At 30.4% G+C, this 25,581-nt stretch overlaps 7 protein-coding genes across 15 annotated transcripts in view; 3 read left to right on the top strand and 4 right to left on the bottom strand.

Annotated features, from left to right (window-relative positions):
- LOC123273753 overlaps positions 1-6,279 on the top strand; it is a 35,447-nt gene extending 29,168 nt beyond the window's left edge. The window contains exons 13-16 of the mRNA XM_044741233.1: positions 1,787-4,246; positions 5,198-5,413; positions 5,503-5,886; positions 5,958-6,279. Of these exons, the coding sequence (XP_044597168.1) occupies positions 1,787-4,246; positions 5,198-5,413; positions 5,503-5,886; positions 5,958-6,157 (3,260 nt within the window). The 3' untranslated portion in view covers positions 6,158-6,279. The remainder of the gene's footprint in view (positions 1-1,786; positions 4,247-5,197; positions 5,414-5,502; positions 5,887-5,957) is intronic.
- A 2,025-nt stretch (positions 6,280-8,304) lies between these two features.
- Positions 8,305-14,134, top strand: LOC123275283 (oxidative stress-induced growth inhibitor 1-like). Of its 7 annotated transcripts, XM_044743298.1 has the most exons (9): positions 8,305-8,777; positions 8,868-8,966; positions 9,420-9,586; positions 10,170-10,279; positions 10,399-11,155; positions 11,618-11,874; positions 12,052-12,480; positions 12,652-12,934; positions 13,226-14,134. In XM_044743298.1, the coding sequence occupies exons 4-8, from the start codon at positions 10,219-10,221 to the stop codon at positions 12,894-12,896; spliced, it is 1,749 nt and encodes a 582-aa protein (XP_044599233.1). In that variant the 5' UTR covers positions 8,305-8,777; positions 8,868-8,966; positions 9,420-9,586; positions 10,170-10,218; the 3' UTR covers positions 12,897-12,934; positions 13,226-14,134. The 7 variants fall into 7 exon arrangements, with proteins under 7 accessions (XP_044599233.1, XP_044599235.1, XP_044599237.1 ...); XM_044743300.1 differs by lacking the exon at positions 13,226-14,134 and having other exon boundaries at positions 9,420-9,551; positions 12,652-12,988; XM_044743302.1 differs by lacking the exon at positions 13,226-14,134 and having other exon boundaries at positions 8,868-8,908; positions 12,652-12,988.
- LOC123275291 (syntaxin-16) lies at positions 13,426-17,118 on the bottom strand. The gene is made up of 5 exons (XM_044743313.1): positions 16,914-17,118; positions 16,622-16,840; positions 15,478-15,685; positions 15,134-15,396; positions 13,426-15,025 (listed from the first exon to the last, which is right to left on the bottom strand). The coding sequence occupies exons 1-5, from the start codon at positions 16,992-16,994 to the stop codon at positions 14,816-14,818; spliced, it is 981 nt and encodes a 326-aa protein (XP_044599248.1). The 5' UTR covers positions 16,995-17,118; the 3' UTR covers positions 13,426-14,815.
- A 446-nt stretch (positions 17,119-17,564) lies between these two features.
- Positions 17,565-19,632, bottom strand: LOC123275289 (dihydroorotate dehydrogenase (quinone), mitochondrial). 2 transcript variants are annotated; one of them, XM_044743310.1, is made up of 3 exons: positions 19,540-19,632; positions 19,090-19,450; positions 17,565-18,447 (listed from the first exon to the last, which is right to left on the bottom strand). In XM_044743310.1, exons 2-3 carry the CDS (start codon positions 19,439-19,441, stop codon positions 17,630-17,632), a joined length of 1,170 nt encoding a protein of 389 aa, XP_044599245.1. In that variant the 5' UTR covers positions 19,442-19,450; positions 19,540-19,632; the 3' UTR covers positions 17,565-17,629. The 2 variants fall into 2 exon arrangements, with proteins under 2 accessions (XP_044599245.1, XP_044599246.1); XM_044743311.1 differs by having other exon boundaries at positions 19,090-19,463; positions 19,540-19,624.
- A 24-nt stretch (positions 19,633-19,656) lies between these two features.
- Positions 19,657-25,581, bottom strand: part of LOC123275300 (LYR motif-containing protein 4) — an 8,437-nt gene continuing 2,512 nt past the window's right edge. The window contains exons 3-4 of one of the 2 annotated variants that reach the window (XM_044743323.1): positions 19,955-20,039; positions 19,657-19,888 (exon numbers count right to left, since the gene is read on the bottom strand). In XM_044743323.1, coding sequence (XP_044599258.1) covers positions 19,678-19,888; positions 19,955-20,034 — 291 coding nt within the window. In that variant the 5' untranslated portion in view covers positions 20,035-20,039 and the 3' untranslated portion in view covers positions 19,657-19,677. Of the gene's footprint in view, positions 19,889-19,954; positions 20,235-25,581 lie in introns of those variants that run through there. The other variant, XM_044743322.1, reaches the window with a different exon arrangement.
- Positions 20,333-24,218, top strand: LOC123275277 (programmed cell death 6-interacting protein). The gene is made up of 11 exons (XM_044743286.1): positions 20,333-20,676; positions 20,941-21,056; positions 21,155-21,282; positions 21,350-21,628; positions 21,701-21,802; positions 21,882-22,406; positions 22,473-22,634; positions 22,710-23,219; positions 23,294-23,435; positions 23,516-23,701; positions 23,774-24,218. The coding sequence occupies exons 1-11, from the start codon at positions 20,471-20,473 to the stop codon at positions 23,878-23,880; spliced, it is 2,463 nt and encodes an 820-aa protein (XP_044599221.1). The 5' UTR covers positions 20,333-20,470; the 3' UTR covers positions 23,881-24,218.
- LOC123275287 (peptidyl-prolyl cis-trans isomerase cyp11-like) lies at positions 24,212-25,507 on the bottom strand (the record flags this gene model as incomplete). Its single annotated transcript, XM_044743307.1, is given in 2 exon segments — positions 24,212-25,157; positions 25,246-25,507. Coding segments are annotated over 2 exon segments (976 nt in total), but the record flags the coding sequence as incomplete, so codon positions are not given.

The raw sequence follows: 25,581 nt of genomic DNA on the forward strand, positions 1-25,581 counted from the left end.
GAGATTGCGATCGCTTCGGGCTTTTTTTAACCGATTAAAAATTATCATTATTACATACATTATGTTACTCATTGGTATACATTTTATTTATTTTTTATTATCAAATCTCCATGTATGTACCGCAATATGACAGTAATCATCCCCAATACTTCATAGCAATTAATATTCATTTAATTAAGGAAAGTCAGACGCCCTTTGTTTTATTAAAATCATTATTGCTTTATATTAATTTTTTATTATTAAAAACATTGTTTCTAGTTGTCAGCGGCAGTTTTTCCTTAATTAAAATAATTAGTTATAAGATAATAATAGTTATTGATATAGTTATATCAGCAGTAGCAATAAGGTAAAAACACCCATTATTGACATTAAGAAACGTCACAAAATTATGATAATTAAATTACCATCAGATATTTAAAAATTCTTTAAATTTTTATAACAAGTCAATTATTATAAAGAAAATATTTTTAAAATTTGCATTTATGATTTTTAAAAATTCCTGCATCTGAAATTTTTTCACTAAATTTTTTCCATTATAATTTAATTGTTACAAAAATCTAAAAAATTATCATGACAAAATTCTCAATATTTTAACATATTTTTTGATATTAATACAGTTGAAAATTTTTTTTCAATTTTTAATTATTAATTTTCCTTAATAAAATCGATTATTGCTTCAATTGTTGACATCTATAATTTGGATATGCTATTTTTCTGCAAAAAAAATAATTGATTAAATATACAAAAATTTATTTCATTTTTAATTTTTTAAATGAAAAAAAAAAAATAAGAAAAACTTTAAATTTAAAAATATACAAAACTAGATTTCACTCATTTTTATATAACAAACAAATATTATTCATTTTTTCATGAAATTGTGCAAAGTACTATATTAATTACGTTTATATATATATATATATATAAATATATATATATATATATATATATATATATATATATATATATATATATATATATATATATATCAACTTAGTGAATATTGCTTTTCTGCACTCGTGCGTTGGCGCACACGCTTTACTCGTTGCGCAACACACCAGTCGTCCAAAGCCCAATCTACTCAATGATAAAGTTAAATGTATTTTCAACAGATGATTTTTTACAAAAAATTTTTTTCAATTTCTTGCATATTTTTTATTAATATCAAACAACATAAGCTTGAATCTAGTATTTGAATTTTAAAGTTAGATAAAAAATTAAAAGAAGTCTAACCGTGATACAAAAATAAATGTCAATAATCGGTGCTTTCACCTTTCCTGATTAAGAAATCTAATTTAAAATGATCAAAAACAATTTAAAATGATTTGAATCTACCAATTCAATATAAACTTTGCATGGATTGAATAATTTCAAATTAGATTTTTAAATCAGATATTAGCAGTAAATATCTGCAGCAAAAAAATGTTACTGAAATCAGCAGATATCTGAAAATTTTTACAACAAATCAATTATGATTAAAAAAATATTTTTGAAAATTTGCACTCATAATTTTTTTCAATTTCTACATGTGGAATTTTTTATTGTTTTTTCATAATAATTTGGTTGTTATAAAAATTCAAAAAATTGACAGATATCTGTTAATTTCAATATCATTAGCAGTAATTAATTTTCAACGATAATAACAAAGCTATAATAAAGGTAAGTTGAAGATAAAAATGCATCTGGGCATGTTCCAATAAAAAAAGCAATACTCATAAATTTGAATATACACAAAACAATTGTTAGTAGTAGAGCATTACCAAGCACTGTGTGTCCGGATTTGTTCCAGCTAGGAAGCCGACTATAGCGCCGCAGATGTATAACGAGAGGGGAGAACGAGACCGACCGAACTCTCGAAATAACTCCACCAACAACACCGGGAACGAAAGTGTAATTTCTAAATCTTCTCACAACCAATCACGGAAAGAAGACCAGAGCCCAACTCTAGCAGAACCATCAAACCTCTCGCCAGTTTACCATCACCAGCGACTAGCACCGCCTTACACAAACCCTTCAGCCCTGGCGACTGGGATCAGCACACCCGCGATATGCTCCGTCAGTTCCACACCGATACCTCCAGGCTTGTCATCACTGAGCCTAGGACCTGCGATTCCTCCAGTTCCAATCGGACCAACAATTCCAGCTCCCTTGAACATGCCATTGGCTCCAATGATGGGCCTACATCTGCCGCCTCCACCTCCAAACACAATTCACTCTAGTCAGCACTCAAATTCGTTGATGAGCAGCACTCCAACGACTTGTTCAAGCTACCCAATACCTCATCAGCCGGTTCCGATCCACCAGCCTTCTCAGCCAGGTGTGATACCTGGTGCGTTGCCGCCTCAGCATCAACAATCACCATCACAATCCCAACCGCAGCATCCACTCTCGGTGCAGCATCACCTGAACAGCGGCTTCACCACAACAACAAATTCAATGCTGGCCAGTGGAACTATGACCACGCATGCCACTCACACTTTGTCAACTCCTGGAGCTTCACCGTCAATAAACGTCTCGAACCATCTGTCACCTCACGTGACCCACTCTTCAAGGTTGAAAGAAGCTTCAACGCCTACTACGACTTCAGCAACAAATTCTCTTTCAGCGCCAGCAACAACAGCAACAGCAACTACCTCGGCTCCGGCTTACCAGCCGGCATTTGTTCGTCCTTTTGAAGACTCCTTCAGGTCTTCGTCTGCTACGAATAAACCTCCCTCGCAGCCGTGGTCTATCGTAAACAATCCAAATATGACTAGTCAAATTCATCAAGAACAGTTGGTTAATAAATTACCAACTAACACCGCCACGCAGGGACAGGCACTAGCAGTACCTGTAGCGTCTATGCCCATTCCGGGTAATGTTGCAACTAATTTTCCTCAAGACAATACTATGCCGGTGGATAATTCGAAAAGTTCAACGATTTATGCTCCACTTCAGCATCACCCGCAGCAGCAATATCATCATTCTCATATTCCCCCGGAGAATAGTGGAAGTTTGTACAAACCACAGGGATTTCCTGTGGGCTCGCATCATTCACAGCTGCCTACTCCACAAAGTACGCCCCGAACTACTGCAATAACAACGACAACGACCTCAATAATGTCGACTAATATTCAAACTTGTGGTTCTACGTGCTCAACTGTTTCTACCAATACTAATGGGACCAGCGATACAACCTCAAAACCTGGTAATTTAAATATAAATGGCACCAAATTGTCAAACAATTCTATTGGGCATTCTGATGGAATGAATGACTCGTTTGGAGTACAGAAGAACGGACACGATAAAAAGACAACCAATCTCAATTATTACAGTCTCGCGGAAAATAATTTAACGGGGAATGCGATTAAGCATGTCAGTTTGAATGTTAATAACAGGAATGTCCCCGAGCATACCAAGGAGAACAAAGTCCAGGTTCATGTCACGGTGAGTAACGACATTTCTAATGCATTGCACCCCAAGCTGATACCAAATCGAGTGAACAATGTCAATCCTGATATTGTTAAGTCTCAATATTCTACGGTGGGTAATGAAACTGCTAAAGAGCGCATGAGTCCGGTTTTTATTAAGTCTGCGGAATCTATTGGAGACAAAAATGGGAATAAGTATAATAATGAAAATTTAACAGGAAAAACCCCTTTGGAAATTCCTACTGTCTTATCTCCAAGTATCCAAGCGATATCTTATCCTACTCCATTAAAGTATCCTAATGAGATTGTTAATTCTAAAGATAACTTCAACTCCGGGAATTTTATGCAGAGCATCAAGTCGAAGGAGGTGTTACGGACCTGTCAAAATGTATCGAATGTCTTGCTGCAAATTCCTAAGTATCAAGAGATGTTGATTAATTATTCGACTGAATTAAAAGGAACTTATTGCTACACGGATAAGTGCAATAATTTGGCTGAGATCACAGTAAAGTGCGAACCTCCTGTTATTAATGTTCCTGATCCGGCTAAAGTTTTAGGAAAGGTTGAAGATAGCGTTGCTGGTGAAGAAGCTTTGACTCCGGTGGTTGGAATACCTAAAGAAGTCACGTCAACGCTGGATCTTGCTGAGAAAAGGCGGAAGCGCAAGCGGGAACAAAGTTCGGGTATTTCTTACAGCTCCGAGTCCGAGAGCGAAGATGACATGGTAAAGGATGTTGATTTATGGATTACTAAAGGTCCGCCGGCTAAAATGTGTTACTCGGAAAAGAAATTGTCTTTTTTGGCGATATTTGGTCTTACAACTCTTAGTATGAGAAATGGTAAGATTTTGATTTTAATATCATGTTATGATGATTTTTAGTTAAGAAGTTATACGCACTTAAAAGATAAAAAAAAGGAATTTTTTTATCATTTTCTTTTGAAGAGAGTTTTTAATTTATTTATATGAAAGTTGATATTCATCCAATATTAATTTTGTACTTAATTAATAAATTTCTTTTTTAAATATGATTTTTATAGCTCTTGTAGACAATCTCCGAAAGGTTTTTTTGAAAAAAGTGTCTTGCGCCGAACACGATATCTTCAGTTTAAATCATACATTGAAAAAAAAAATTCTTGATTGGAGGGTAAATTCTTAGCTCAAGAAAATATTAAGAAAGATTGAAAATTTTTTGAATGAAGTCAAAATTTCTTGAGTCCAGAAAATTTCTTTTTGCTCCAAAATAACTTTTGTCTTCCTTAAAATTTTTTTGATACAAGAAGTTTTTTTTGTGTAGAAATACAAAAATCCAAAGAAATTTCATTAATAAAAGATATTTTCATAAAAATATCTATTTTTAACGAAATAGTAAAAAAAAAAATTTCGTTAAAAATTTTTACCCTATAAAGTTTTTGGCTTCAGTTCTATTTACCTGCTAGCGTAAAGTTTTACAAATATGCACATAACTTTAAAAATACTTTTCCGATAGACGTTGAATTTTCTTTGTGTATATTTAAAGATATATGTTACAAAAATGAATTAAAAAAAATTGATTTTTTTTAATTTCAAGTGCATATAACCGCTTAATGATTCTTAGATATTATAACCGTATTACAATTTTTCTAATAATAATTGGATATTCTAAAGTTGGTTTCCGATCGATACTTACGGCTTACATTAATTAATGCTTCAATTTATTATTAAAATATTGTAGTACGATTATTATAAATTATAAGTTTTAATGTGTATAAAAAAAATGATTTATTAATAAATAAATTGTATTAATTTTCAGAAATTGAATTGCATAAATTAGAAAAGCGGTATCGGCTGAATCCAGAACCTCCTGAAATACCTGTTGATACCAACGAGACGACTTGCAAAGTTGAATCACTTTTGCCCATACCTAAAGAGCATCCAGATGTTTTAATAAATTCATCAGATTTTATGCCTAAAGTTGGATTTCTCAAGACTATTGGGTTAGATGTTATGCCACCGAGTAAAAGAGACGGTAAATTATTTTGGTTTTAAAATATTTCGAAATTGAATAATTAAAAACAAGTAATAAGAATTATTTTTTAATAAATAATTTTTTTACAGAAGCTGAAGTAATATGGCAATACGTTTTGCGTGATCGTAAAAAACGTAAAAGTACCAATTGTGTGACAGTATACTGTGATCGAATTGCTCAAGAGTACGAAAAAAATCCTCCGAAAGCGCCTCAGAAAATGCGACTGTTAGACAGAGTAAAAGTGAAACCACCTAGTGGTCGAGCACCTTTGCTGCCGCCTCTACCAGGTTTATTTTCTGCTTACTACCCCGCAGTGCCTGTACCGATTGAAAATGGCGTGAACCAGCTGTACCAATTTCCAATCAAACAGCGAACGTGGGCCGAGGAAGAGAACGAGGAGAGCGAGGAGACCAAAAAACCTATTTGGACCAACATCGAAGATATTATGACCGCTTATTATCAGTATTCGAAAGGTGATAATTAATTTTAAATGTTGCAAATTGTTTTTATAACTGTTTAAATTTACATGAATAATTTTTTTCAGATAAATCAACGGAGCGTAAAATATTGACGGAAGAAATGTCGAAATTGATAGCGCGTGGAAACATGCTGTGTGTAGAACAAAAACAGCTGGAGCAAGCGCGAGACGAATTATTGGCCACTAAATCTTCGTTGGAGTTCGAGCGACGGAGTATCAGTGATCAGATTAAAAGGATAAAAACGCTTGTAAAGCGTCTTAGATAACGATGCGTAACGCACAACACGGAAACTCATTCATCTGTGATATTATCGGCGGGTTAAGGGTCGTCGCAGTGCGGAGTATCCACCGAAATAGTAAAAATAATAATAATATTAACAATAATAAATTAATACGTTGTATGTACTTAGTAGTTTTCATATATACTATAATTATTAATATTAATTAAATTAATGCGAGCCGTTACAATGACCAAATGTGTATGTACAGGATATGGTTAGTTGTTTATTGATATAATTTTTTTTTTTTATTATTTATAATCGTCTCAATAACTGTAGATGTGATTATTTGTAAAATTACGATACTGCACAACGATAAATTAGTAATTAATTTATATTTAATTTAACTTAACTGACTTTTGATTAAATATAAATTAATTAATTTAATCAATGAAATTGAGTAAATAATCTAGTGATATTTATTAATTATAGGAGCATATCAATATCTTATGTATAAATTGTATAGAATGAGAACAAATATTAATAGCGTGTATACAAAGTGATATTTTTTTTTGTATCACTTAAATGAAAATTATAAGTAATAAATTTTTTAGTATTTTAATAGTTGATCCCTGACTGGCGGCTCTTATACCCAAAGTATAAAAATATATAAATAAATAACGAAATAAGTGACAAAGGCAAATAACGAATAATAGTAATTTGATTTATTTTGATTAATAATATAATTAATTAATACTAAAATTAAAAAACTATTAGTGAGTGGGGCTTGACTTAAAATAAATAATTTAAGAATCCTACGTCAATCAATATATAAATAGATATATTATTATACAAATATATATAAATTTAAGATAGTTTTAAAAATACGACAGGGGCTTGGTCAGTTTGTAATGTGCCGGAAAAAAAAATACGTGATGATTAATGTTGCATGAGGTGTTGTCTCGTTTAAAATATACTTTTATATTGTCGATTGTAAATTGCATGTCAATGTCAATGATAAATAATTGTAAACAATAATAATTATAATGATAAAAATAACAATAAGATTATGAATTTTATTGAAATTGATAATTGATAAAAAAAAATGAAATTTCATAAGTAATAATGATAATTATTTAATGAGGACTATTAATTTTTTGTCCTCAATATTTATTTGTTGTTCGCGGTTAATGAATGCAAAGGCCAGTTTTTAAATGTATTTACAAATACCGATGGCCAGCTATTTAGTTTTATAAATAAAGCTCTTGTTTAAAATAAGCGAGAAGGGAAAATTATAATTAAAACAAAATACAAAAATAACCATTACAAGCATAATCAAAATACATTCCACCCTCGCGGACTTACTGCAAGCAGTTCTGTTTTTGCAAATAAATAATTTAAAATCAATGGCAAATAAAAAAAAATGCTTATGCATTTATAAATATATTTATATTTTCATGAGAAAATAAATAAATCAATATCCTTACAATTCAATTTTTTTATTAATCTGATTGTAAATTGCACACTTTATTTTATTAAACAGATTATTTTATGTAAACAAATTTTGTTAATTGAGTGCCTAACTTTTGTATTGTATTTATGTTTATTTATATTATGTACAATTTTATGTGAAAAGAGGAATTGACAGTGTAAATATTGAAACAACACGTTTCATGATAAATTATTGTAATAATAGTCAATTTATTATTGCAAGGTATTTTGGTTTTATACCCATTTGATATTGTTTATCAGTTCTTTTATTGAAAATCAACTTTTAAATAAAGAGGATATAATTATATTATTTTTATTATTTATTTATACTTTACCTACTATCCTAGTAGTTCCAAATTTTCAAAATTTAGTTAACAAACAAAATTTATTAAAAAACTTCCATCTTTGGAAACTTTCAAAAATTATCAATGCAATTTTTTATAAATAATTTTCTAAACTTAGTTTATTTTTCAATATAAATCAGAAAATTGTCAATTGTCTGTTAATTTTAGTATCACAACTATTTAAGTAATAATAAAAATATTTTGTCAAGAAATCAAGATGCGCGTATTTTGTTTTTTATTTAAAGCTTCAAAATTTAATTTTAAAAAATCGCGCCAAAACAAGAGAAGCGATACTAGCGACCCGCTCAATAAAGTAAAAAAATAGATAAGTAAAATAAAGATCTGTTCAGTTTCAGTTTCAGTGCACCAGTAGCTTTTACATTAGCAACGTGTTGTGCTAAGAAATAATTATAAAGATAAATAAATTTGATATTTAAACAACAATTCAAAAGTTATTAATACATAATAAATAAGTATTGATCTTATTGACAGTTTTTATAAATCACTCCAACCAAATGTTATGAGTTTAATCAATTAAATCAGATATAGTTACTCCAAAACCGGGTTATCCTAATCATATCTTCTACAACGTGCCGCGTCTAGTATTTCAAAACTCAAATCAGTTAAAGTGAATTGCAGGAATTTACATAATTTAAAAGAGAAGAATTTAAACAGTATTTAAACGCAAATTTCAAATGATTACAATTTTAATTGGATTGTAAAAAATTAGTGAAGCAATTATTAATGCCGCTATTGATTTTTCAACGCATCACCATACGAATAATTGCAAACATGATAAGCCTGGGTATTATCATTAAATGACAAGTGTCAAAGTAAGTTTACTAATTAATTTAATCTATCTACATTTATATATATATATATCCTTACACGAACATCATATATTATATTGAATTTTTTTGTAGCTAGAAAAAAATGACCCACTGATGTATCGACGCTGTCCTAGGTAGCTATTTTTTATTGATAAGATCAAATGGTCAGGGAATCAATATCTGGAAATCTAAGTATGCAATCTATTGGTATACTTCTGACACACATTTAAATATCAGCTATTTAAATCCAAGACTAAACATCTACAGGAATAAAATACAAGTTAGCGTTTTGCTGCAAGTCATGCAATAATGTGTTTAGAAAAAAAAAAAAAAAAAAAAAAACTACTTTAGATAGGACGCAATTATCCTAATCTGAAAAAATAAGAGATAAAATCAATACCGGCGTTTCTTCAACTTGGACATGACAATGACAACTATTTATTATCATCGGTAGCTTTTTAGATATAGCGAACCTTAATAAAGAGTAATATTTTATAAAAGAAAATCAGCGACAGCAATAGCCTGTGTTGTTTAGTCTCTATTTGTTTTTTTTTTTTCTATTATTTCCATCTCTACTTTGTAATAATGATAATAATCATCGTCAACATCAACGACTCTTTACCTCACTCAGCAATTTAATTTCAGTTTACTGACGGCGCTCATTCGATCAAGACAGTTTCTCTTTGCATATTCAAATCGCTATAAAATTTTCTCATAAATTCTCAGCCTTTACGACAGTAAAATTTAAAAAGCGATAAATTAAAAATATAATTGAAGGTAATTTCGTAGCAACGTTTGCGTAAATACAGCAAGTAAGAATAGACTTATTAAAATTATTTAAAAATTACACATTCGATAAGGATGTTGACACTAATTAGTTAATAAGTTTTGTAATAAAAAAATAAATGATACATATTTCATATTAACGGTAGCGAAATTAAAATGAGTAATTCAAACTATTAAAATTTATGCATATTACGTCATAACAATGATTATTGAGTTTCACTGTGTGTTGATAGAACCTGCAAGTTCTTAGATACAATTAAGTACGGTGGTCTTTGGTCAAGGTTGTAGTATGAAGACATAGAGGTGGTTTTGTTTGTGAAAGGGCAATTATTAATCATTTGCACGAGGAAATGTAAAATAAATGTTGTATAATTTAACTGTAATAAGTGTATGTGCTTGTTAATTGCAACATTAATCGTAACCGGTAATCATAAAATTAATTTAAAAATTGTAAATCAACTTAGATAATCAGTTGCACTTATCATTTAGTCATGTCATTCTTTATCAGTTGCGGTCTGCATATGCAACACTTTTATTGATAATGACATCAGAATTTTGGTTTAATTTTTTATTATAAATTTCACTGGAATATTTTATTTTATTTTATAGAAGTCTGGTGGAATAAGTCTCCAGCGAAAAATATATATTTATTGAAAAGATGCAACAGCTATCGAACGCGCTTGAAGAAACGGTTTACTATAAAGACGTTGTTATAGTTGGTGAGTAAATGTAATGAAAAATAAAAAAAAATACAAGGAGATATTAAATAGAATTATTTAATATTAAATGCAAAAAATTATAATTAATTAATAAGCAAATAAATTTTATTTCTTCTTAGGAAATGGACCGGGTGCAATGTTTTTATCGTTTATGCTCAATGGTAATTGGCCTTATTACACTGGAGGTTCGCATCCAGGCGACGAAATGCTCACAGCTCGTCTACATTACATATTAGACAATGCTAATAAAGTTATGACACATAATATAGAAATAAAAAAAGAGGATGAAACTAGAGAGAATTTACTTATGTACAAAGACGAGGACAAAAAGACTGGTAAATCAAACTCTGGAATACAGACACAAATAGAAATAGAAAATACAGAGAGAAAGAGTCTGCTAGAATGTACCCGGGAAGAGCTTGAGATTTTAGCGACTGGCGTGGAAGGTCGGGGCACTTGCAGACCGCTAGCTTTACTGATGGACCAGCTGCAGCATCCATGTGTTGATTCAGGCCTTAACTTGCCGGGTCTGATAACTTGGAAGTCGGCGGAACACTGTTCGAGACAGAAAATTGTGAACCACGTAGTGCTGGGCAAAGGTCCACCAGGTGGAGCGTGGCAATTTATGGATCCAAATGTATTAACAATTAGTCTAAGTCGGTGGATGTCGTTGCCAGGATTAGATTTTCAAAAGTGGGAAAGGCTAGTGGGAGCTGAACAATTACATAAGATTTCTATTTCATTACAAGACGCTCGTCTCTCGGCAGAGCCAAACTTTGACACGCTTGATGCTATGAAACGAATTCCAGTTGGTATCGTAGCTGCGTACTACAAAGAATATGTCAAAAAACAAGGATTAGCTAAATATTTTAAAACGTAATAAAAATAAATAAATATTGATATTATTTTATTTTTAATTTTACATTTGATTAGATAACAGTTGAACTGTAGAAATTACAAAATTTTTTTATTTGAACTAATATAAGTTTGAACCTTTGATATTTTTTCGGCGGCACATAATCTTGACATCAAAGTGTGTTCTCCAAAGGCAGATATTTTGATAAGTTAAAAATGTTGAGTCAATTACAATTATCAATAATTATTCTTTCATTTATTTCATAACAAATTTCCCTTACAAGAAAATGTACGTATGAAATAAATTCTGAATATTTTAAGGTCCAAATTTATAAAAGTTGATACAATTTGAAATTTTTTTAATACTACTTTCTGTTAAGATCATGATTTCAAAAAAAAATCAATACGTTCTAATTATAGAAATTAATTTTCGAGAATTCATATGGTCAGACACCGTTTTAATTAATGTGTTTTTAATTCTAGTGGGAGGACAATAACATCAGTACGACCTATATTAGATACAACGAACACCGAAGATAGTTACGGATGGGTTGTAAAAGGATACGATAATTTAAGCGGTCGGAAATTTCGTTACAAGTGTAAAAAAGTCGTCCTTGCCAGTGGATCTACCAACACTTTCAATCGCCTTGGACTTGCCGGCGAGGAAACCCAATCCAGTTGGGTGACCCACGATCTCAATGACCTTGAAACTCGTCTCGATCGGTTAGCGGGCAAATGTAGTAAGTCCCACACGCAGATATTGTATGCTTTTTTTTTTCATTTTTTTGTATGCTTCATTTTTTATTGCACGTGTCATTAATTTGAATTTTAAATGGGACCAGATACACTTTGAAGACCTGTTTGTAATAATAATCGACGAGTGTTCTAATGTTTATTTTCGTGTTTGTTATAAATAGAAAAATGTGGAGCACGAGAGAACCAGGACTTGAGCAAAATAGATCCAGTATTGGTGGTTGGTGCCGGTTTGAGTGCTGCAGACGCCATTATAACTGCCCGCTGCCGAGGAATTCCGGTAATTCATGCATTCCGTGAATCGTCTGACGCGTCATCCGACGAGAGCGAGAGTGGAGTTAAGTTAAGTGCCAATGTCTACGAAAGACTGCAGACGCTTCCCATCTCCATGTACCCGGAATACCATAAAATTTATGAAATGATGGCAGATGGGAGGAATCATAGACTCTACAAGTCCCTTGCGGGTTACAAACTTGTAGACCTTGGTGTAAAATCTAATGATTCAAACAAAACTAAGGAGAGAAGAGTAACCCTGAGGTCACCGAGCGGACAACTATTTACATTCCGTGTTTCCATAGTTGCTATTCTCATTGGTACGTTCAATATTAGCATTAATAAAAGATAAAATCATTTTTTTTTTTCTTTTTTTTTTTTTTTATACTTTATCTTTTATTTTTTACCACATTATTAATATTAATTCCGGAATAAAACTGAGCAGACACGAGATAAATTTATAGAATTAATTTTTTATCATTTTATTTCAGGTTCTAAACCAGACTTATCTTACCTCGGAGATTATGCAAATAAGTTAGGAAAAGTCGAAGATAAGCCGATAAGCGGTCGGTCTAATCCCATTCTAGTTGACGACTTTACTTACCAAGTTATAAAGTCTCCGAGAGAGGGGCTCTACGCAATCGGATCACTCGTTGGAGACAATTTCGTACGTTTTATACTTGGCGGCGCATTTGGTGTCGCGTCCCACATACTCCGCACTATTGACACCGAATAATTGTACATTATAATAGTTATTACTATTTATATAATTATTACACTGAGAAAAAAAATACTTTTACTCAATTAACAATTTCTTGGTTCAAGAAACTTGCTGACGATCAAATATTCTATTATTATTAATTGTTAATTTCTGAAGAGAAGAACATCAATATTTATCTTTGGGTAATAGATAAACAAAAGAATAACTTTATTTATATTAAATAAAAATTATTTCAATCAATTTAACAATTTCTTGAGCTAAGAATATATATTCTTGAAAATTTTCAAGAACATAAATTCTTGTATCAAGAAAATTTTCTTAATAAAAGTATTTTTTTCTCAGTGTACCAGAGTCAATATACTGAACTTACACCAAACTTACGTAAATTTACTGGTGTGAAACTGAAATTATTTGATGGTTTAGTTTAGAAAAAAAAAAATTTGTAATATATTGAAATGAAATTAACTTAGTTAAGTTAAAAAAAAAAAATTCTTTTTAGTTTTAAATACTCAATAGTTTAATTTAAAAAATTATTTTTTTTATTATTTATATTTATCAGAATCAGCTAAAACTTACTGGTACATTCCTTGTGAATTTTGATTTTATAAATAATTCTAAATAAATTTGATAAGTTCGATGTAAGTTAATTGAGTTTGACTCAGGTACTACCATTACAGTTAGAATTCATTTCTATTGCTAAAGCAAATTACTATCGTACCAAGGACGCCGAAATGGTGCTACGCAATGTCAAATGATAAGATTACTCTTGTGCCTCCTTGACCGTTTTTATTATTTATTTACATAGTATTTTTCTATAATATATGACCGGGTTCATTATAAATGACTAGAGTTCATAAATTTTTACTAAAACCATCGGCAAGAGATTATTATTATTATTATTGTTGTTATTAATTTTTTTTATAAAGATATACGAAATGTAGACATAATATATATATTTATCTATTTTTTTATAAAATATCAAGAAATTTAAAAAATATGTTCTGTAGGTTGCGGGATATATTTATTCAATCAATTTTTTAAATATTTATCTTAAAAGCTTTTATTAATTTGAGTTACTTTTTTATGTATATTAAATTGTAATAACAACAACCTATTTACAGGTGCCTTCTGATAGGTGATTATGCTTAAAATTTAATAACAAATGCAGAGAACACTTGTAATAGTAAATGCTAATTTAAAGCGTTTAAAACAATAGGGTACAAAGAATAAATATATGTATAGATTATAATTTATAATAATGATTACTAATATTGATTACGTGTTTTATAGCACTTCACATTATTTCTAGTGGTATCCACTATAAATAGTATAGACAACATTCATAGCAGTCCGATTGTTGAAAAATATTACTATTATTATTATTATGTGAATCATTAAAAAAAAAAAAAAAAATAATTTATTCATACAAATATACTATCTGTATTTAAATTAACCACCACATAGCCTGTGATATTAAGATGGTTGATATTTTTAAATAAATTCATTCACTATTTCATCATCATTGTTAATAATCATTTAATAACAACCATAGTCATAGTCATAGTTATAATTTTTTGTCTTTTTATAAGTAATAATAATTAATTATATAATATACAAATTAATTTTATAATAACACTGCTTAACGTACAATGTCTTTAAGCATTTTTTACATCAACATTTCATGATCGTATAAGAGAAAATAAAAGTAATCTCAGTCTTGTAAGCGGTAATAAACCGTCTTTGAACCTTGTTATTATAAAGTACCAAATTTCGTTATTTATACTGATGGCAACGATAATTGTTTCATGATAAATTATCAAGTGGAAATAAATAAAAGATAAAAATAAAAAAAAATCTCGATAAACAAAAGTACCTTAATATTGAGTACAAATTGCACAGAAAATAACTAGAAGGATAAAAAGAATCAGTAAAATTCAGGTTTTAAATAAAACAAATAGAAAACTGAGAAGGATAATAGCCGCGGCGAGGATAAAAATACAGTAGAGTTTACGATTAGCTCGTTGATAAGAGTCAGCTTTTTTCAATTGCTGGTATCCTTCGTGAACTTGACCTTGAGTATGCTCAATATTATAATCGATACGGTCGAGGATGCTACCTTGATCGTGTACCATAGTCGCTAAATCCTGCCAGTTTATAAAATATTTAATTTCATATTGATCCTACTACTTATATTTATTATTAACAACTCTACGAATGACATAATAATTTATTATTGATACTTTTGAACTTACCTTGAATATGTGATTGAGATCAGCTATACTTTGAACAATATGTGTCACTTCTTGTTCCCTTTCAACTGCCTGCCTCATCGACTCTTCAGCATCCTCGAGCATCAACAGTACAGTTTCCTGTTTTTGCTGCTGTCTCGGCTGCCAGAACTGATCATTTATTTCATTGGACGGTGATTCTCCAGGCCAAGAATCCATTGAAATGTCAGGTAACATTCTATCTTCTCCAAAAAATGGCCTATTTCTCTCTTCTCTTGAATTTAACTCTATAATTAATTAATTAAAAAGTTAAAGCAAAATTAATTAAGTATTTTTCAATTAGATAAATTGATTTTAAAATTAATTACGTTGGATGTAATTATTCTGAGCAGTCCTATATCGAATTCCCAAGTCTTGTAGCGCAGAGGAAAGTGCTAAAACCGCACTCATAGCTAATTGTTTTTCTGCATGACGAGTTTCATGTCTCGCTGCAGCTTTTACTGTTTGAACTTGTCGATGACCACTAGAAAATGCACGCCCTATTTCACGAGTCAATTGTTCCATTTGTCGTTCTTCCTAAATTAATATTGCTGATTATTAATTAAATAATTAATTTTAATTCACAAATCTACTAATTAAAAATGATACTGAAGACAGCTGTCAATTTTGTAGGTTTTTATAACAAATCAATTACAGTAATAAAAGTGCTTTTAAAAATTTTTACGAGTAATCTATATTATTAAGAGAATAAGTAAAATTTTGTGGCCAGTGTATTTACATAATAAAATGGGTTTTTATGGTTAAATTTGGTATCATTGGAAAAGTTTTTATCTGGAATTGTGCCTTTTCATAGTTTCATATCATTCTCACCGATAGTCAATTTATGATGATAAGTATTTAGGCTGCATTCGAAAATGCTCTATTTCTAGATACATAATTAATAAATGACCTTTTATCTAGTGAACTATTAACATTTTTAAAGATATAAGCTCATTCCGATGTTACACTCATCAAGACCTTTCATTTAAGTACCCACATCATTTTTTCATATATTTATATATATTATATATATGTATATATGAAAAATATATCAAAATGCATGTGGGTACTTAAATGAAAGCTCTTGATGAGTGTAGCATCGGGATGAGCTTATATCTTTAAAATATATATTATATATATGTATATATGAAAAATATATCAAAAATGCATGTGGGTACTCAAATGAAAGCTCTTGATGAGTGTAACATCGGGATGAGCTTATATCTTTAAAAACGTCAATAGTTAAAAAAGTACAATGCAATTTAACAAAAGTCATTATTTAATAAAGCAAAATGTTATTTATTTATAGTTCACAAGTCACAGCAGTCACATAGTGACTGCAAGGTTGCTAGTTTTTTTTAATTTTCACATGTGAAATTTTTTTAATAAATTCATAATAATTTCATTGCTATAAATAATAAAAAAATTTCTAATATCTGTCAACTTCGGTATCATAATTAAAAGACAAATTACCTGAGAAGTATCATCAAGAGTTGGTCGCGTTAAATGTCGACCATGCAATTCAATTAAACTATCTAATTTTATTTTCAAACGACTTAAAATATATTGAGTTTCTTCGAGAGCATCCGCCCAGGCTGGAGGTGACGAATTGCTTCCATTTATTCCTTTTAATTCTACGCTATCAGGCGACCTATTGTCCGAATTAACTAAGGCCATACGATCGGATAAATTCTGAAAATAATTATCAAGTGTTTATTTATTGAATAAATTTTTTTATAATTATCAAAGGTGAGGTTAAACTCACCTGTTCCGCATAAATATGTTTTGTTTGCAATGCATTGTTTCGCATAAGCACAAACGGCTCAGTTAAATTTCTTGTTGCCATTATTTAATTATTTAGTTTTTTATTTGTATATATTTAATTGAATATAATTACAGTACAAAATAAATGCATTACTAAACGCACTGACATTAACAGGAAACTAATGTCAGAAACAGCTGATATTAACCAATATGGCGATTTAAACAATAGATTCCACGCATTTGAAAAAACCGCCATATTTAATTGAAATATAAAAATTTATTTATTTCTGAGTAAATTAATTTAAATGTTTAAAGAAAATTTCAACAGTTGAATTCAATTTCAATCTGTCTAAAAAAAGTGTCTGTACCGAAGATGTAAATATTTATAATTCTGAATCAATAGAAAAAAATTTTTTAAGTAATTATTAATTAATTAATAAATTAAAAAGGGTATGAAGGATATATTTATAAATACAAATAATTAAGATACTGAAATTGAGAGACATCTAATAATTTTTGGAATTTTTTTAACAGACAAATTATAGAAAGAAAAATTTATTTAAAAAATTCAATTTTTAGAAGCTCTAAATAATTATAAATGTGATTTTCAAAAAATAATTTTTTATATCTACTTTATTTTTAATGAAAAATAAAAAAAAATTGTCAAATGTCTACTAATTTCAGTGTTATAAATAATTACAGATAAAATGAAAATATTTATTTAACATTTTTGCCAACGGCATCAGTAATTGACGAGTAGCGATTCAAAACAATTAAATCATTCAATTCTTTTTTTATTTTCTGCACAATTGGCGGGCCGTGGTACGCATACGATGTATAAATTTGTATCAAAGAAGCACCGGCTTTAATTTTATCAAATGCGTCTTTGCCGGAAAAAATGCCACCAACTCCAATAATAGGAATTTTACCATTAGTCCGTTTATACATATCGGCAATTAAATCCGTTGATAAATCAGTCAGCGGTGCTCCGCTAAGACCTCCAGTTTCATTTTTATGCTCACTTGACAGATCACGGCGACTTATAGTCGTATTTGAGAGAATAAGGCCGTCGACTTTGCATTTGGATTTTTGGATAACATCCGCGACGTCTTGTCGCTGATTATTCGTCAGATCAGGTGCCAGTTTTAAAAGTAAAGGAGGATTAGATTTCATACTTTGACGTATACTGTTTATCGAACTTAAAAGTTTTTCTAAATGTTCTTTGCCTTGTAAGTCTCTTAATCCTTCGGTGTTGGGACTGGAAACGTTTATCACAAGATAGTCAGCGACATCACTGAATTTTTTGACTCCTTCGACGTAATCTGCAACCGGATCTGTTGATGTTTTATTTTTGCCTAAATTTACTCCAATTATTCCGGTGAAGCTTGAATCGCTTCTTAGGTCAAGTAGACGTTGGTAAACAGCTTCGTGACCTTCACTATTGAATCCGTAGCGATTTATTATTGCTTTGTCTTCAATTAGTCGAAATACTCTCGGCTTAGGATTACCAGGCTGTGGATTTGGAGTCACAGACCCTAAAAATAAATTATATTGAAATTAAAAAACTTGAAAATTTCTAGAATTTTTTTTAATAAATAAATTATGAAAATGAAATTAGCAGACATCTGACAATTTTTAAGATTTTTCTTATTAAAAAAATTATTACAAAAAAGTAAAAATAAAAATTTCAGATGCAGAAAATTTGAAAAACTAAAAGTGTAATTTTTTAAAAATATTATTTTTAGTTATAATGTAATTAATGATGAAAATTAAAAACATTTGCTTATTTCAGTATTATAATAAATTATAACAATAAAAATTTTTTTTTAAAAGATTCTATCTTTAAAAACTCTAAAAAATTGTAAATGCAATTTTTTAAGAATAATTTTTTAGACTTATTTTCTTAGATGTGTCTATTCACATGCAAAAAAATCCTGATAAATTCACGCAGCGTGAATATAAGGGCCTTTACATTCACGCAACGTGGATTTAAGGTCCTTACATTCACGTAGCGTGGATTTATCAGGACTTTTTTTATGTATAAATAGATATGTCCTATTTTATTTCTCCAAAAAAATCCAAAAATTTTCGTGTCTATTAATTTCAGTGTTATAAAAATAAAGGTTTCAATCAAATGAATTTATTAATCACACATCAGTGGATAAAAAAATAATTGCCTATTTCAACAAAACCAAATCCCATTTTAGTTAAACCTTTGATAGCTTCTCCTTGCTTATCAAAACCAGCAGCCATTCCTACCGGGTTACTGAACTTTAGTCCAAAAACTTTTTGATTCAAAGCTGAAGAATCAGGTGTTTTCGGTTCAGAAATAAATCCCCACTTGGCAGCAGTTACAGCCAAGTTATGAGCAATCTCAGGATCAACTAATTTAACCAAAGGCATAAGGACTTGATTATAAAATTTTTCGTTTCCTTGATACATGCATGTACCAGCAAACACAGTGGCACTGCTAAAAGTAACTTTAAGAAGTGAATGTATTTTTTTTCGCTCACTCAAACGAGTTGCCATTCTGGAAATCTAAAAAAAAAAAAAAAAACAGTACTATTTAAATAATAATAAAAATAATTATTAATATTAACTTAAAAATTTTTCTTTAATTTTCTTACCGGCTTGTAAGGTTATGTCGACTGTGCAAAAAATAATGAATAAAAAATAGCAGCGAAAGATTCTTGTATATATTTAAAACTACTGTTTAGAATTTAAACTAAAAAACAAACTTAAACAATAATAAAAAATAATTTTATTTATTGTGCACTAGAATGAAGTTTATCTCCAGCCTGTCGTCTGTTCTCAATAACCAGGGGTCTGGTACTGTACAAATCACTTAAAACAACTTGTCTCTTAATTATTTCAAGATTTTCAAGTCCTTTTTTGTAACAGTCTGCTATCAATTTATCATCCTGCAGAGTTTTGCTTTCTTGGAACTCGTGTTTCACTTTCCTGAGAGCGTATTCACTGAAATATCAAAATACTCTCAGTATATAAAATACATAATCTGATAAATATATAAATAATTTTTACCGGTAATTATAGGCGCTCCATTTCTTGCTCTCGCGAATTAAATTTCTGTAAAGCTTCAGAACAGCATTACGACTAGCCATTATATCTATTCAACTTTAACATATACATACAAAAGTATACAATTTATACAAAATTTTAATAATACATAAGTATTGGTTCTTTTGCAATTAGAATCTTTAACCTTAAATTTTCTAAAAATTTTTACAATGAAAATTTACGTGATTATGAGCAACAGTAAGTTGAATTTGCATGTAAATTTTTCTAATTTTTTTTGTTTATTAAATTTCTTAATTAATTATTTTTACTGACTGAAATTTTAATTGCGTAATAGACTTGTTCTATAATAGATGGAGTTGCTTGACAGAACCCTGGAAATAAGTCTCCTTTCTCGGAAAACTTCAGTCGTTGATTGTCTCTGAAGTGGTCAAAAGCAAAGTATATGCCAGTGAACAGATATATAAATAAGAGCAAGTAGTAATTGTCATCAAGTACGCACTTATAATTTCATACGTTGCAATGACTGAATTAATATCAATTCCTTTAAAAAAGCCATCGGATGTCGACGTAATTAAGCCACTTACTAATATTATTAAATCGACGTACAATTCGGCGACTAATCAAAAAGATTATACTGAGCAAATTAGTGAATTTAGTAAACTAAGAAGTAATGCGTTATGGCGTGCATTTGAGAAATATGAAAGTTCTTTAGAGGTTATTTACAGGTATGACTCATTTCTTCATTACTCTTTTATTAGGAATATTTACATCATCCATTATAATACCCGATTAATTTTAATCTACATTGATCCGTTGGAATGTAAATAAAATTTCATCGTTTTACGTAGCACTAAATTTTATTTATAGAAAAAATTTTTTTAAGATTATTGGAGATCGATAAAAAAATGAATCATATCAGAAAAATATCAAGTATTCATTATATAAGAATGACGATAGATATTTGATGTGATGAATATTTTATATTACAGCTATTATGACCAGCTGTGTGCCCTGGAGGGTAAAATTCCAGCGCATGAGTTGCAGATTCCATTTAAATGGAAAGATGCTTTTGACAGGACAATTTTTGGTGGCAAGTTAAGCCTCAGTAAGTTATAGATAAGATTATTGTTATTATTATTATTATATTAATAACTCTTTAATGATTTATTCCAATTAATGAGTGTTCTATTTTTACTTTTTCAGCTATCAGCACGCTAGCATATGAAAAATTATGTGTTCTATTCAATATCGCCGCATTGCAAAGCTCAGTTGCTGCTTCGCAATCACTTGAAAGTGATGAGGGCTTAAAATTAGCAGCCAAATTATTTCAAGTAAATAATATAATTAATTCGAGCTTTATTTACTTCAAACAGATTTATAATTAATTAATTTTTATAGCAAGCAGCGGGTATTTTCAACTATTTGAAAGGAAATGTCATGCTTGCTATTCAGCAAGAACCAACGCCTGACATGAGTCCTGATACTTTAAGCGCTTTATCAGCTTTGATGATAGCGCAAGCTCAGGAAATTTTTGTCCACAAAGCCATACATGACACCATGAAAGATGTTGTCATTGCGAAATTAGCGTCGCAAACAGAAGAGTATTATGCTGAAGCTTTGAAACTTTTTCAGAAAGAAATATTTCGATCTTTCTGGGACAAGGAATGGATTCCTTTGGTAAATTTTTTATAAACACCTTCGATCTGATTGTTGGTACAAAGATTTTATTAATTTTTTTTTAATTTGCAGATTACTGGTAAACAGTCTGGGTACCGTGCTATGGCTGAATTATATCAAGCTTCTATCTGCAAAAGTAAATCTGCGATTGGTGAAGAAATTTGTAGACTTGAAGTGAGTGAAATTACTTACGTAAATTATCAATTTATTAATTAGAAATGTATGTTCAACTGTTTTGTTTAATTTTCAACAGTATGCCGTTGATTTGTTCAAAGCTGCTCAACAGAGATCAAATAAGCCTAATCTTTTTCAAGAATATGCTACCAAAGCTGAACGTCGATTGACAGTAATTAAAAAGGATAATGATTTTATTTATCACGAGCGTATTCCTGATATCAAAAGCTTGGAGCCGATTGGAAAGGCAAATATTGCCAAATTTTTGACCATGTCACAACCTATGAGCAGTAACTTTAAAGATTTGTTTGAAGATTTACTGCCAGTCGCTGTTCATCATGCTCTGTCATCCTATGAAATTCGAAGAAATGAATTGGTTAATACGGAAATTTCAAAGCTACGCGAAATGACTCAAGTATTGAATACTGTATTAGCTAGCTTGAATTTGCCTGCTGCTATTGAAGATACTAGTGGAACCGAAGTGCCTCAATCTTTATTGGACAAAGCTTCTTATGTTAGACAAGCCGGAGGGATTAAAGCCCTTGAAACTGCCATGAACGACCTACCAGATTTGCTCCAACGTAACAAAGACATCTTAGATGAAGTAAATTTATTTTTATTTTTAATTATACTTCAAAATCGGGAGATATTAAAATTTTTAATTTTTCAGGCTGAGAAAATGCTCAGAGAAGAGCGCGAATCCGACGATCAACTGAGAGAACAATTTAAAGAGCGTTGGACAAGAATACCGAGTAGTAAATTAACTGAACAACTTACGAGTAATGCTAAAAAATATCGCATAATTATTGATAATGCTATTTCGGCTGATAAAGTATATATTAATAATACATCTTTTTAAAATTAAATTTTAAAATGTTTAATAAAAAATTTAATTGTTTTTCACCAGACTGTTCGCGAGAAATTTGAAACACACCGTGAAGGCATGGAGATTTTAAGTCTCGATGAAAGTGAACTAGCATCAGCGATTCCATCCGGTTCAGCTGTTCAAGAAAGTGGCGTGGTTATTCAGCTGAGAAAATTAATGGAAGATGTAGAGACATTGAAAGCCGAGCGAGACGTTATTGAGAGTGAATTGAAGTCACCGACAGTGGATATGAAATCTACATTCCTTGCAGCTTTAGCTAAAGACGGTGCAATTGATGAACCAAATTTGTCAGTTGAACAAATTGGTAAAATTTATGGACCGCTGACTACTCAAGTTCGTGACAGTTCAGCTCGTCAAGAAAAACTCATCGCTGAGATTCAGTCAAGTCATGCTGCATTTACACGTGAACAAAGTGGGTCAGGTAGTTCACGCGAAGCCGTTTTATGTAAATTAGCTGCTGCGTATGATGCGTTCAAAGAACTCAAAAATAATTTACAAGAAGGAGCTAAATTTTACAACGACCTTACTCAGGTATCAACACTTACGTCCGTTTTATTAAAATATATGATTTCAGAAAACTTAACTGAAAAAAATTTTTGTTTCAGCTGCTGGTCGTTTTCCAAAATAAGATTTCCGACTTTTGCTTTGCTCGCAAAACCGAGAAAGAAGAATTAATGAAAGATTTAACGACTAATTTAAGTCACGCTGGTCCGGCTGCTACGCCTACGATTCCTTCTCATCATGGAGGTAATTATTAGCAGCTGACCAAAAATATAAAAACTTTCATTTATTTATCATAATAAAATTAATATATATTCTATATAAAGCGGCTTCTGGACCAAGTTCAGCTCCTTCTGAAAGTGGCTCAACTCAATTGCCTTATCCGACCCAATATCAAGGAGGAATGCCCGTTCCTTATGGAGCATCCCCTGCTACGCCTTATCCTACTTATGTTCCTCCTCCGATGCCTCAAACATACAATCCGTATGCAACAATGCCATACCCTGGACAAGGTTTATATTACATATTTTTATTTTTAAACACCTCTAGGAATAAAATATTAATTTGAATGGTTGATTTGTTAGGTGCGTACAATTATCCGCAACAATATCCACAACAGCCTAACTACGTCAATCCTTATGCAACATTCCCGCGTTATGGTGCTCCACCACCTGGACAAAACCCATGGTAAAAAGCAAGATTTATCATGGCACTCAAATAATAATAAAATAATATTATATTGCTTTTTATCGCTTGGCATGTATAAAAATCAAATTTATCATGTACAAGCTTTGTGATTATTTTTTTAACTTTAAATGCCTGATAATTTTCATGTTTATTATTATAAAATAATCAAAAAATTATTGTCAATATATTGATGAATATTTTTTAAAAACACTATTACTGTAATTATCTAATCGTTATCAAGTATTACAATAGACTAATGCTGATTGATACTAAAATTTTTTTATTTAAGGCAGCATCATTGTTATTTGTTTAGAATTTAAATAAAAAAAAAAAAATTAAAATGCATTAATGTGATTTATTCCCATACTTATTTTTTTTTATTAAGGTGAAAAAAAAAAGAGTAATAATAGCAAACGAAAAATTGCTAAGACTAATAGTTTAAAAATATACGCACAGTGTGATTATACAAATAAATCGTGCTGATCGGTATTCATAACATATAAAGTAATATTAAGAAGAAAAAAAATAATGATTAATTACAATTAAAATTTTCAATATAGTAAGCTTTTAATTTCTCGAGTGACTACTAGAAGAAGATGACGAAGAGCTTCGTGAACGACGTTCAAATTTCGGTTTTTCTGTAGAACTGGGAGTATGAGTTTTCTTATCTTTTGATTTGTTTTGAACTTCGACAGATGAACGTACTTTTGAGCGCGGTGTTTCATCGTCGCTTCGTTTATCGCCACGGCCTCTACGGCTCCTGTGGTGATCATCGCGGTCCCGTGATCGACGTCTGCTACGATCTCTAGAGTCTCTACGACCTCTGCTACGTCTGCTACGGTCTCTAGAGTTAAACCTACCCCGATATGGTTGATTGTAATCACGGTTTCGGTCTCTGCGTCTATAATCCACATAGTCTCTGTTTCTAAAATTCATACGGTAATTATTATTACCATTGTTATCTGGATTTCTGTAATGTTTCTCATCGTTTCTCCACCTCTCTTTGTCATCTTGCAGCTGATTGTCTTTTGAAAGCTTACTACGCCCAGAAACATGATTGTCATTATTAGAATCATCATTTTTGTTATTAATATCTTCTTCTTCCCCAGGGTTTTCTACAAATCTCCGTTTCTTTGGAATACTAAGAGCTGGATAATCATCTTCAGGCTTCTTATTATCTTTTTGATGCAGTTCATGCAATTTTACTGTACGATTTTGCGCTTGCTTCCAATGGGGTGGAGTAACACTTCGAGAACGACTTCGAGAAGGAGTTCGGTATCTCTGTTGAATAAATTTCATAACAATAAATCATTTTTGATATATTGTTATACTAAATACTGATCTTATTTGAATAAAAAAATAAACTTACAAAGATTCCTCTACCTTTGAAAACTCGACCAGTTTTCCGTTGAATTCGCATACGATCTCGCCCGCCGAAACGCTGTTGCCGATACTCTTTTTGATTAGAATTATTTGTGGGCCCAGCGCGAAACAGAAATTTATTAGCTGGTACTTCTGGTATTTCATCAGGATCTATCTTTGTAACTGATACCAACGGATGTACATTTTTATCATCCTCTTCCTCATGAGAATCATTCAATTCTCCATCTTCTGACTTAGCTCTTTTTTTACTGTATAAAAAAATAAAAATAATTAAGAAATAAAATAAATTTCAATATAAACTGAATAATTTACTTTTTCTTGT

This window comes from Cotesia glomerata, linkage group LG1, assembly GCF_020080835.1.
Source record: "Cotesia glomerata isolate CgM1 linkage group LG1, MPM_Cglom_v2.3, whole genome shotgun sequence".
In the NCBI taxonomy this organism is placed as follows: domain Eukaryota; kingdom Metazoa; phylum Arthropoda; class Insecta; order Hymenoptera; family Braconidae; genus Cotesia; species Cotesia glomerata.